At 37.7% G+C, this 13,558-nt stretch overlaps 1 protein-coding gene across 1 annotated transcript in view; it reads left to right on the top strand.

The window, feature by feature from the left end:
- Positions 1 to 13,558, top strand: part of FAF1 (Fas associated factor 1) — a 506,936-nt gene that overhangs the window by 343,901 nt on the left and 149,477 nt on the right. Inside the window, exon 9 of the mRNA XM_025388444.1 lies at positions 12,601 to 12,696. Coding sequence (XP_025244229.1) covers positions 12,601 to 12,696 — 96 coding nt within the window. The remainder of the gene's footprint in view (positions 1 to 12,600; positions 12,697 to 13,558) is intronic.

The raw sequence follows: 13,558 nt of genomic DNA, 5'->3' as shown, positions 1-13,558 counted from the left end.
GGCTTTATCTTTAGCACTCAGCTGAGGTCTTGGCACGTTGTGGTTGCTCAGTAACTATTAGTTAAGTGAGTGGATAATGGTATTTTGCACTGTACTTATAGTACTGTCTGTCTGTTCCCCCAGAGTGATTTAGCAAAATTCATACAATCAAGCATAGGTAGATACATTGGTTGATAGACAGATTTAGATACACATACTCTTGAATCTTCACAACAATCTTGTAACTTGTAAGACTTTACAGAGGTGGAAATTAAGGCACTGACAAGGTGAGAGGGTTGTCCAGGGTCGTGCAAGCTGTTAACCAGCAGAGCCAGGATTTCAAACCCTAGAAGAATGGCTTTGGAGTTCAAGTTCATAATTGCTCTGCTTTTATACCTCTCCAATGAAGTATGACATCTACCTACCGAAGAAATTGCCTTACAATGACACATTTTTCCAGACACTTCGTTGTCAGTGATACAAATGATTTGAGAGATATGGGGATATATTTTAGGGTAAGATTTCTCCTTCTTCAGTAAGATACTACTTCTTCCCCTCCCCTCCTAGGACAGCAGGTCCCCTGATCCATTGCACTCATTGAAGCAATGTTGCTGCCTCTCTTAGAACTACCATTTCCCTAGTGAACAGAAATGTCATACATGGTTATGGCTTGGGCAGACTTCCACAGATCTAGGATGACGGAGTTTTGATCTCTAGGAATTTGGCTTTCCCCTCTTGGGTCCAGTTCCTGACCCACTCATGTAAAACCTTTGCCTATTGATGTGCAAGGTGAGACTGAACTCCATAGGCAGGGCTCAGGCACCTGACCAAATTGAGGACTAGCTAAAATAGGGACAGGGCAAAAGCAGCTTTGCATAAGACATGTCCACCATTGTGCCATGTCTGTTTACCATTACCATGGCAACACCTAGAAGTTACTGCCCCTTTCCATGTCAACAACCAGACAACCCAGAAGTTACCCCCTTTTCCTAGAAATTTCTGCATAATCACCCCTTAATTTGCATGTAATTAAAAGTGGATATAAATATGACTGCAGAACAGCCTTTGAGCTGCCACTGTGAGCACACTGCCTATGGGGGATTCCTGCTCCACAAGGAGCAGTACGCTTTGCTACTGTTGTACACTGCCACTTCAATAAAAGTTGCTAACACCTCCAGCCCACCTTGAATTCTTTTCTGGGCAAAGCCACGAACTCTCCTGTGCTAAGCCCCAGTTTTGGGACTCGCCTGCCCTGCATCACTGTGACATCCACATTGCCTCTGTCTACTCAGTTCCCACCTGGGATTCTGGGTCTTCCCTTAGGAACTAGCTGAATAAATGAGGTTTATTTCTGGAAGATTTGTCCAAGTATCACTGGATATGATTGACTACCCAAAGATACCAAGTGTTTTGGAGATAGAGAAAAATGTGAAATTGGGGAGGTTATATAGAAGGCTTTCAGAAAGAGATTGAGCTGAGTTTTGAAGAAGTTCTGTCACTTAAATTTTTCTTGTGTTATCTTCACATACCTAAGAAATAGACAGGTGGAAAAGAATGGTGAGGGAAACCCAGGCAAAAGTAATGGAATGAGCAGAAGCCTAAGAGTAGGCACGTGCAAGGCACATTTTTGGATCATTGAGCAAACAAACCTGTATACAAAAGTAGTGGGAGGTAATGGCTGGAAAGGTGGGCAGGGTTATGGCCTTGAACATCAGACTGAAACAGTTTTCAGGGTGAGAGAAAACATGAGAATCATCTAGTCCAATTTTTTCATCATGCAGGTGATAAAACTTAAGAGAGTTGATCAAGGTCACAGAATGAGTAAGAGGCAGATTTAGAGTTTTAACCCAGGTCCTTTGATCTACATATAGTGTTCTTCCCAAGTATTTACACACATGGAATCATACCACAGGCCGACTTACGGGAGAAAGAAGTCATACAAGAGCACCATGAAGCCTAAAGACGTAAAAGAACAATTCTTGCTTTAATGGTGGTAACAGGAAAAAAAAAAAAAAAAAAAAAGTGGCTTACAGCATAATAAAATAAAAAAAAATTAATTTTTTAAGGGGGGAAAAAAAAAAAAAAAAAAAAAAAAAAAAGTGGCTTACAGGCTCATTAAATGTTTTTGAGCTAAATGTTCTCAGGAGGCTTAACTGGTCTCCCAAAGTCATTGCAGCAGAGAGAGATATCCTTTTTAGTTTTTCGTTTGTTTGTTTTTATTCTTGTTCTTTTTGCTTCCAATAGCCTGTTGTTCTTTCTCTCAATTTTGGTTTAGTTCCTGTCCCAGGAATTGAATGGGAAACCTGAAGCAAGTTCCACTTTTGGACATGGCTGTGTAATGTATCCTTTTGAAATTCCCCGTCATAAGTAGGTAATGAGTGATGTAAGATATGGGCCCTTAGAAACTCTCACAGCTACAATATATCTAAACAAAAATGCTCTCCACAGGTTGGCACTCACAAGAATGTCATGTGGGAAATGATAAGAAACCCTTCTCTCTTAATAATTTAAATTTGTTCACTTAGGAAGAAATTTTTCTTTAATATTGGTCAGCATCATTTGGATATCTTTAGTATGGAAAAGACTGAAAAAATATATTTTGTTGTGTGTATGTTTTAGAACATATACTAATACAGTTAAATTTAATTGACATAAGTTGATATAAAATACTTAAATGATACCAATTCTGTCATCTAGGCTTAGATTCTTAAAAACAGAAATAATTGGGCATTGCAACTAAAAACACCTATTTGATAATCCTTCCTTCTGGCAAGGAGACAAAGATGAAGTGATGTCTGATTTTTATTTTTTTAAAGTTGAAAATCTAGTCCACTATGCTACATATTTTTTCACTTATCTTTTTATGTCAACAAACATATTATTCCCATTTCTCAGACAAGGAAACAGATCTTTTGAGATAAGCAGCTTTCCTGAGAAATGACATTAGATATCAAAGCCAGGATCCAAAGCCAGATTGTTTGGATCCAAGTGCCTGACGTATAATAACTTAATATTTATTGAATACGTTGTCAACTCTGAGTAACTATATGGTTAGTATAACATTCAACAAATAGTTCTGAATTATCAAATAATATGAGGAAGAAAAGCAGAGTCAAGAGAAGCCTGCACATATTCCAGATCTTTTTCCCCCTCACTATTCTTACTGGTTATAAGCAATATGTTTAGTATGTTCTTTTCCCTCTTCTGCCCTCCACCAGAGGGTGCTCATAAGCAACTAAATGACATAAAGCTGTAGTGATAGGAACTGAGAAAGAAGGGCTATTTTAATTCATAGTGTGGATTATTGGCCTGTTGGGGGGGGGGGGAAGTTGACTTTGAAACAGTGTTCTTGATTCAGCTGAAATAACTTTGGTTTAAAGTTGCCTTACAATATAACATCTTGAGCACTTACTTACCTGAGGATAGTACTTTTTTATATAAATAAAGTTGACCATTCTCTCTGAATAGGTATGAGGGACTATGCCACTAGACAATGTTAGGCTGGTCTAATTGGGTTGTATTTCCTACTGTGTAACTTAATGCTCTTCAGAAGTATTTTAATGATGTAAAATACTTCAGAACCTCTTCTATTGTACTCACTAAAATCAATAAGTAATGAAGTACTAGAATATTGATATCTGTATTTAGGTATAAAAGCATATCCATTTAGAAATTTTGCTAATTCTGTTACAGTGAGCAGCTCTTTATCTCCCTATGATGTAATCTGGTTTTAGGTGATGAAATGCCCTAGAAGATTTTTTTTAAAAAAAAAAAAAGCTTTTCTGTTGAGCAACTCTCTTTGATAGCCAAAATCTCAAGATAATGTTGGGACAGTATAAGGAAGCATAAAAGTAGGTAATTATAATATAGAAAAATAGCATCAGGTGATTCTCCTTGATTTTGAGAGTCCCACCAGATTAAACGAAAGAAACCAAAAAAGTAAGGAAGGGGCATTTAAATTTATTATATATATTTCCAAAAGCTTTTAAAAGAAAATATGAGATAATTAAATCAAGATAGTTGTTAGTATTTTACAATTAACTGTAACATCTTTAAAAAACACATAGTTGGCTGGGTGTGGTGGCTCACACCTGTAATCCCAGCACTTTGAGAGGCCAAAAGGGGGAGCCCAGGAGTTCAAGACCAGCCTGGGCAACATGATGAGACTCCATCTTTACAAAAAAAATAAGGAGACCCTCATCTCTACAAAAAATTTAAGAATTAGCTGGGCATGGTGGCATGCACCTGTAGACTCAGCCACACAGGAGGTTGAGGTGGGAGGATTGCTTGATGCTAGGAGATTGAGGTGGCAGTCGGCCATGATTGTATATCACTGTACTCCAGTCCAGTCTGGGTAACATGGCAAGACTCTGTCTCAAAAAAAAAAAAAAGAAGAAGAAAAAGAAAAACCAAGATTAGGAGTCAAAAAGAGAACATGCTTGTGCTATCATTAAGCAGATGTGAGACTTGAAGCAAACACTTTACCTCTCTATACCTCAATTTCTTTCCCTGTTAAGTGAGAGGATTAGACGCTTACCTTGTGAGGAGAAACTGTCTTTCATTTGGAATCTGTTGGGGATGATGGGATTACTGGTAGAAGTTTAAGAGAAGGCTGCCGATACCTTCTCTCTGGAAATTCTCATTACTAGCTTGGAATGGGGCAAGGGAGATGCTGGGTAGGGGAAGGTATGGCAGCAGCACTTGACTCAGCTAAGGCTTCAAGATCTCCTGGTTGGGATACAAGCAACTGATGAATTCTGAGGACTCTTCCAAAGCTAATATCTTGTGTGTAAAATGAAGCCATGTATAGCAGCCATCGTTGTTTCTTCCAACTACGGTTGCTTACATGGTAGCATTTGTGTTTATGTACATAGCAAAAAGCCTCAGAACTTGTAACTGTTGGTGTTTATTTCATTAAACTTTACCAACTTGCCAAATCAATTGAGGACTATAACACAGCAAGGCCAAGCAGAGAACACAGTTTTTTGAGCTATTTACACAAGAGTTTTGTTGATAATTGATCTTGACCTGCACATGTCTTTTAATATTCTGTTGGTTCCAGAATATTATTAGTCACTTCCTTTTTAACAGTGTGCCTTTTTATGAGGTGACTAAACTGCTGTTTAACCCTGCTACAAGAATGTGGCAGTGGGCTAGTCCAGACAAGTGCATGTACACTTGGTAACTAGCATTCTTAATAAGCTTGCTTCAACCTGCCACAAATTAAAGCTCTGTGTGACTTTTCTAGCACATAAGTGACAAAAAAATGGCTGGGGGAAGGGCAGAAGAAATCTCGGATTGTGAATAAAAATAAATAAGCTTTTTTGATTTGTGCTTTGGTTGGCAGTAAATGAAATTTTAGCCTCATGACTCAGTTTGGTTTAAAACCACCTCAGTAACCTGTTTAGCTGAACAGTAAGCATCTGAAAATTTAAAAGGGGTATTCCAGCAGTCATCTTCAGGACTCCTTACCATAAAAAGCCTTATTTACGTTGGAAATGGGATGTTGTAGAAAACTCCATGGCTTTTGGAGTTAAATTTGGTTTGCCATCTGGTACCTGATTTATCTCGGACAAGTTACTCCACCACTTTAAGGTTGTTTTATGATTTGTACAATCATGATAGTCTTTAATTTACAGAGTTGTCATGTATGGTAGACATATGTTAAGCACTTTCTATGTAGTTTCTGACTAATTGATGGTCTCTAGGAGTAGCTGTTTTAATTAAGCCAAAGAAAGTAATTATTGGTTATCAGATAGACAAGATATCTTAGAGCCTTAATAGTTGTTTGATTGGATTCTTTTAAAATGGTTGTGAGATAAACTGCCTGAATTTTAATTTGGGTTCACCACTCAGTACCTGTTTGACTTTGGGCAACCTTCTTATTCTGTGTGAGGTTTAGTAACCTCATCTCTAAAATGGGAATTATAATCCTTACCTGGCAGAGTTATTATGAGAATTAAGTGGGATAGTGCATATAAAGCACTTTGTGTAATAACAATACATATTGAGCTCTTAATAGCAGTTATTATACAACTGTTTTTTAAAATACTGAATGGTGTCAGGGGTGTATGTATACATATGTCAAAAAGCAATACTTTAGGCTGGGTGAGGTGGCTCCTGTCTATAATCTGAGCATTTTGGGAAGCCGAGGCGGGCAGATCACTTGAGGTCAGGAGTTCAAGACCAGCCTGGGCAACATGATGAAACCCCACCTCTACAAAAATACAAAAATTAGCCGGACTTGGTGGCGTGCATCTGTAGTCCCAGCTACTCAGGAGGCTGAGGCAGGAGAATCACTTGAACCTGGGAGGGGGAGGTTATAGTGAGCCGAGATCATACCACTGCACTCCAGCATGGGTGGCAGAGTGAGACTGTCTCAAAAAAAAAAAAAAAGTAATACTTTATATGAGGATATAAATGTGTGTATTAATAACACTGAATACTGCCTTATTGAAATATAATTGACCTGTAATAAGCCATATATTTTTAAGTGTATAATTGGATACATCTTGACGTACAAATACATAGATTAAGGAGACCATCAGTGCAGTGTATTCAATGCTAATATCCAGTAGCATTCCCAAATCTGGATGAAATTACATCAGTGCCATGTTAGGATGATGATAAGCTTGAGATATGGTTTTTTAAAAATGTCTCATATTAATTGTTCTTCTTAAAACACAAGAGAATTGTATTTTACAAACTGAGTGAATAAAAGATACAAACAGTAAAGCTCTAGTTTGAATCTTGTTCAGTTGTGTTAGTGGGTGTGTCACATGCAGAGCAAGGAGTCTGCAGGTGACATAACCAAATCTCCTTAGTGATATATGAAGATCATAGCCCATTAGGGCTAGAAGGGATCTGAGAGGCCATGTAGTTGGTCCTACCTATATTTTACAAAAGGAGATGTTAAGACTCTTGGTTACTGACCCAAGGTCCCATAACAGGTTTTATAGCTTCCAGTACTCTTAAAATGTCTTAGTCTTTGTCATTTATAATTAGAAAAAAAGAGAGACTGCAAGCATGTATTTGGGAGAGGGGTAAAATTTGGCTATAAAATAAAAAATAATTTGAAGAACTAATTCATATATATATGAGTATCTATGTATATATATGAATATGTGTATATATGAATATCTATGTGTATATATGAATATATATGTGTATATATATAATTGAGACTGAGTCTCACCCAGGCTGGAGTGCAGTGGCTCAATCTCGGCTCCCTGCAACCTCTGCCTCCCAGGTTCAAACAGTTCTCCTGCCTCAGCCTCCTGAGTACCTGGGAGTGCATGCTCCCGCCACCATGCCCGGCTAATTTTTGTATTTTTATAGAGATGGGGTTTCACCACGTTGGTCAGGCTGGTCTCCAACTCCTGACCTCAAGTGATCCACCCGCCTTGGCCTCCCTAAGTGCTGGGATTACAGGTGTGAGCCACCACGCCCAGCCTACTAATTCATATTTTTAAAGAAAGAAGTATTAAGAATGGCCCTAAATGCTCTGAGGACCAAGCTTAAAATGATAATACTGTGTTTTACTAACAACTTGTTAGACATAGCCAGTGATCAGTCATGGTGGTTTACAGGAGTTTTCCTTTGCATATTGTCCTAGTATTTTATTTTCGTATGAAGAATAACATAAAGAATAATACAAGGAAAATATTTTATCCTTTGTTTATTATGTAAAGAAGAAACATCAAAAAGATTCTAAGATTTCACGAAAGAGCTTTTTTGCCTTTTCAGTTGTTTCAAATAATAGTCGTCATTATTCATGAAAATTAGTTGCACATGTACACATTGCATAGTTCAGCAGTTCTCAGCTTTTTGGTCTCAGGATCCTTTTTCACTTGTAAAGAAATCATCAAAGACCCCAGAGAGCTTTTGTTTATGTGGATTATATTCATTGACATTTACCATTCTAAAAATTAATATTGAAGAAAATAATATTTAAGATAACAAGTGAATTACATGTTAATATAAATAGAATTTTACACAAAGTAATTATATTTTCTAAGAATTCAGTAAGTAAAGTGACATTGTTTTTATACTTTTACAAATTTCTTTAATGTCTGTCTTAATAAAGGACAACTGGATTTTTGTGTCTTCCTTCTTCTACACTTAACCTGTTATAATGAATTTTGTTTGGTTGAAGATATGAAGAAAATCTGACCTCATAAAGATCTGTAGTTGGAAAAGGGAGGAGTATTTTAATAGTCTTTTCAAATAATTATAGCTATTATTCTTTGATACTAAACTAGAACTCGAGAAATGGTAGTTTCCTAAAGGTTAGTTTTATTTTTTTAATTTTAATTTGTGTGTGTGTGTGTGTGTATGTGTGGCATGGAGCTTTCTCAGGTAGAGCTAAATGTTACTTTCTTTGTAGAATCTGAAACCCTATCAGTATACTTTTTGTATTAATACTTTGTCATAGTGAGATACATTGATATGCCTCACACTTTGAATTAAACCTTTATCCATACATAATTTTATAACATTATGCAATCACTGTTCATTTGGAGAATATTGGTCTTGTAAGTTATGCAGATTTTCCAAATGTTGATACATTATATGATATAAAAAATCACATCTATTAATAAAACTACTGAGCTCATCACAAAGGCTTTAAGCATTGAGAAGCTGTCAAGCTCATGATGGCTGATAGTTTTTAAAACTCTTAATTTTTACGTGAAAACTCAAATTTTGTCATTGGCAATTAATACTGTCAAACCTGTTTCTTGAAGTAGTAGTCTCACTTCATTCATTTTGGAGAAAATGTTCAGCAATTAGGGATACTCAATCACAGGTTGAGTACCTGTAATCTGGAAATCTAACTTTTTAAGCAGCAGTGTCATGTTGAAAGGAAATGCTCATTGGAGCATTTCAGATTTGGATTTTTAGATTTGGAGTGCTCAACTGTTAGGTATGTATGATGCAAATATTCCAAAATCCAAAACAGTTCTAAGTCTGAAACAGCTCTGGTCCCAAGCATTTTGAATAAGGGATGCTTACCCAAATACCAAATCCAAATAACCACAGTTTGTCTGCCCATCATTTGTTTAAGTAGTAATGGTGTTTCATGAAAAAAAGTGGCTAATTCAGCATATAACTCAAACACAAGTGCTTTTTCTTCAAGCCATCCATTATACTTTGGTATGCTCTACAAGTGCTTTATACATACTTCCCATTTGTCACATAGAACGTTAACAGACATGTGTTAAGAGTCAAAATTTAATTAAAAGTAACAATTTTTCTGATCTAACAGGGACATTCTTAAATGAAACTGCCATTTTTACAGAGAGTACATGGAACTGGAGATTTTTAACAGTTTGGTGCTACTACCTTAATTTGTGCTGAAGTATCAGCAGATTTGCCCACCATTGCTTTTTTTAATATCAGTATAAAAACACAGTGTGGCCAGCCGTGGTGGCTCACACCTGTAATCCCAGCACTTTGGGAGGCTGAGACGGGCAGATCACCTGAGGTCAGGAGTTCAAGACCAGCCTGGCCAACGTGTTAAAACCGCGTCTCTACAAAGATACAAAAAATTAGCCAGGTATGGTGGCACGCACCTGTAATCCCAGCTGCTTTGGAGGCTGAAGCGGGAGAATCACTTGAACCTGGGAGGTAGGGGTTGCAGTGAGCCAAGATCGTACCACCACACTCCAGCCTGGGTGACAGAGCGAAATTCCCTCTCAAGAAAATAAATAAATAAATAAAACACAGTGAAAAAGTCTAATGCCATTTAAGTATTATTATGAAATAATTTTGACCTAATGGAACTCCTGAAAGAATCTCAAGAACCCTGTGCCTATAGTACGTACTTTGAGAATCACGTAGTTAGTATGTTCTTTTTTTTTTTTTGAGACGGAATTTCGCTCTTGTTGCCCAGGTTGGAGTGCAGTGACCCAATCTCAGCTCACTGCAACCTCTGCCTCCTGGGTTCAAGCAATTCTCCTGCCTCAGCCTCCCAAGTAGCTGGAATTACAGGCATGAACCACCACGCCTGGCTTATTTTTTTATTTGGTAGAAGTGGGGTTTCACCATGTTGGTCAGCCTGGTCTCGAATTCTTGACTTCAGGTAATCCACTGGCCTCAGCCTTCCAAAGTGCTGGGATTACAGGCGTGAGCCACCATGCCCAGCACATGAGCCATTGTGCCCAGCACAGTATGTTCTTAACACTAAATACTGTCTGTAAGAAGAAAAGAAAAAACTTCAAGTGGACTTTGAGTATTCACTCACTGATGGAATATCTACCATGTAGCAAGTGTATTCTCATTTAAGCCATCCTCACAGAAAGCCTGTTAGGAAAGGTCATGTTAATTTTATAGAACAAAAAACTTAGCCTTTTTTTTTTTTTTTTTTTTTTTTAAAAAGACAGGTTCTTGCTCTGTCACCTAGGCTAGAATGCAGTGGCATGATCCCAGCTCCCTGCAGCCTTGATCTCCTAGGCTCAGGCAATCCTCCCATCTCAGCCTCCCTAGTAGCTGGACTATGAGTGTGTGCCACCATGCTCAGCTAATTGTTTTTTCTGTTTTTGGAGACAGGGTCTCACTCTGTGACCCAGGCTGCAGTACAGTGGTGTGATCATGGCTCACTGCAGCCTTGACTACCTGGGCTCAAGTGATCCTCCTGCCTCAGCAACCCAAGTAGCAGGGACTACAGGTGTGCACCCCTGTACCCAGCTAATCTTTTGTTTATATTGTTAGAGACAAGATCTCACTATGTTGCCCAAGCTGGTCTTGAACTCCCGAGGAGCTCAAGCTATCCTCCTGACTTGGCCTTGCAAAGTGCTGGAATTACAGGCATGAGTCACCACGCCCAGCCAGGAAACTTAGTTTTGAGATGTAAAATATTGATTTGAGTGAATAGTAGAAGTGAATTTGAACTCAGGACGCTCTGAGTTTAAAAGTCCATTCTACACTTAGCTGTCTCCTGTTATTAAATAGAAAAAGTTCCTTTAGCAATCAACAAGAATTTGTTAAGTGCCTGCCTGTCCATGGATTACTTTTTAACAGGGCAAATTTATTTAATTTTGGTCGTTTTTCTTCATGTCTTGTCAAAAAATGATTTACCGTCCTTATATTTCAATCATTAACAGCTGATAAGAACAATTAAATTCTTGCCTACAACAGCTACTTTTTCCTTGAGATGTGGTCTTAAAAATATAAATACTGTAAAATAATTATGATTTTTGTGAAAAAAAGGTTTTCTTTGGATAATTTAAATGCATAAACTTTTTGTGTTGATGTAGTATAATTATCAAATTATTTAATTGGACACATATACTTAAAATAATGTTAATATTATATAATGTTAATTTACAAATACTGCTTTTGTATCTACCCTCACATTTCATGATATTTATTCAAATTCTATAGGCATTTTTTGTATATAAGCATCATCATCACCACTAGGGTCACTGTTTTTTTCTCTTTGGTTGACACTGTAAAGACTAAATAATTGAATTGAATAAGGTAACTATTCTTGTGTTAATTAAGGAACAGGCTAACTCAGAAAGACCCCAAAATACAAGATGACAGTGGGCTTCTCTCATGGAACAGTGTAGGTGAGGAAGGTATTTCTGCTAAAGTCATGTTTTCTAGAGCCCATCCTTCTCACTGGACATTTTATTTCAAGCCACAAGTATTCTTCACAGACTAGTAAAAAGTAATGTTTGTTGAGCCACTACTGTGTGCTAGGCATTTTCTCATTGCTTTACCCGTAAACTCAACCTTATTATCCCTACACTGTGGAGAAAGTAATAATCAAGTACTATCCCTATCTAGGTGTCATTAAGGACAGTTGTAATTTTTTCATTTGCTTATTTTTTTGTTTTGGTTTGGTTTCATTTGTCCTATATATGTATATTCATCATCTTCCCAAGACATTTTTCAAAGAATCTTTTAAAGGCAGGTTTATAAGAACTTTTAATACTTGCAATTGTGAGATTATACCTCTAGGATAAGACAATGTCTTAATCATTGTCTTCTTTATTAACCAGTTTTGACAAGTAAACTCTCTGAGTACCTGAAGCATCATTGACTCAAGTTATTTAAGGCTAATCTGTTTAAACAGTGTATTGAAAATGAAGTATTGAAAATGAAGCACCCTGTAATAGGAGAACTTTTATAACTACTCAAATATAAGGCAGCTTCCTTTAGGGTAAAACCTAAACTTAGATTTTTATATATTTTTGGTATATGTATCTTAGGGAAATTTTAAATTCTGTATCTCACCTACAATTTTATATTTCTATCCTTACTGCCCTCAGAGTTAGGAGACTGAAGTATGATTCTGCTAATCAGAAAAGTAGCAGACGCACATTGAGGCAGTGAGGGATTGGGGGCAAGTATGTATACTTTGCCTTATTTGGGGCTCATTACAATTTCCTGGAGCCTCAATCTATCATCTAATGAAAATTAGCCTTGGCTACCATAACATCTCATGTGTGGAAAAAATTCAAATTTTCAAAGCCTTCCTGGTAATGGAATACCCAGGATACTAGAGTTAACTTTCTAATCTAGCTTCAGCAATAATAGAAAATACCTGAAAGGTAAAATCCTTTTGTGAAACATGGCCATATTTTGTTTACAAATGATGGATTCTACTTTTTGCAGATGTGTCTTGCTGAATCAGGGCTCTCTTATCCCTGCCATCGACTTACAGTGGGAAGAAGATCTTCACCTGCACAGACCCGGGAACAGTCAGAAGAAGTAAGCCTGTTTGCCAGCTTTTCATTCATTTCAGCTTTTCATTGTCCCCCACCTACCTGCCCATTTCCCTTTCTTTTTTATCTGCCAGAGCAATGAATAGATAAAGTTAATATAGCATTAATTATATCCTGGTAAATTCTTGAAGGCAGAAACTGTCCATGCAAGGTTATTACTAATGTGCTCCTTCTTTCTCTGTTAGTTTTATGTTTCAACAGACAGAATTCAGGTGGATTGGTTGAAATGATTTTTACTTAGAACTATCAGGCTAACAAAGAACTTTCTAGTCTGGGCACAGTCACTCAGGCCTGTAATCCCAGCACTTTGGATGGCTGAGGCAGGTAGAGCACGTGAGGCCAGGAGTTCGAGACCAGCCTGGCCAACACAGTGAAACCCCGTCTCTACTAAAAATACAAAAATTAGCCAGGTGTGGTGGCGGACACCTGTAATCCCAGCTACTTGGGAGGCTGAGGCATGAGAATTGCTTGAACCCGGGAGGCAGAGGTTGCAGTGAGCCGAGATGGCGCCACTGCACTCCAGCCTGGGCAAGAGCATGAGAATGCATCTCAAAAAAGAAAAAAGAAAGTTTTTTTGGTGTTGACTGTGTAGTTGAGTAGATTCATGAGGATTGACCCTGGAAGTCCTTTAACTCATTGGGTTGGAGCACTTACTATGAGACAGACGCTGTGCTTGATATTTTTAGAGAACAAAAATGAGTAACACTGCACCTATACCAAAGTGCTCAGAGTCAAGGGTGATAGATAATAAAATAACAGTGGCGGGGTGCAGTGACTCACGCCTGTAATCCCAGCACTTTGAGATGCCAAGGTGAGCGGATCACCTGAAGTCAGGAGTTCAAGACCAG

This window comes from Theropithecus gelada, chromosome 1, assembly GCF_003255815.1.
Source record: "Theropithecus gelada isolate Dixy chromosome 1, Tgel_1.0, whole genome shotgun sequence".
NCBI classification, from domain to species: Eukaryota; Metazoa; Chordata; class Mammalia; order Primates; family Cercopithecidae; genus Theropithecus; species Theropithecus gelada.
Note: the sequence above shows the minus strand (reverse complement) of the source record. Positions and strands in the feature narration are given on the sequence as shown.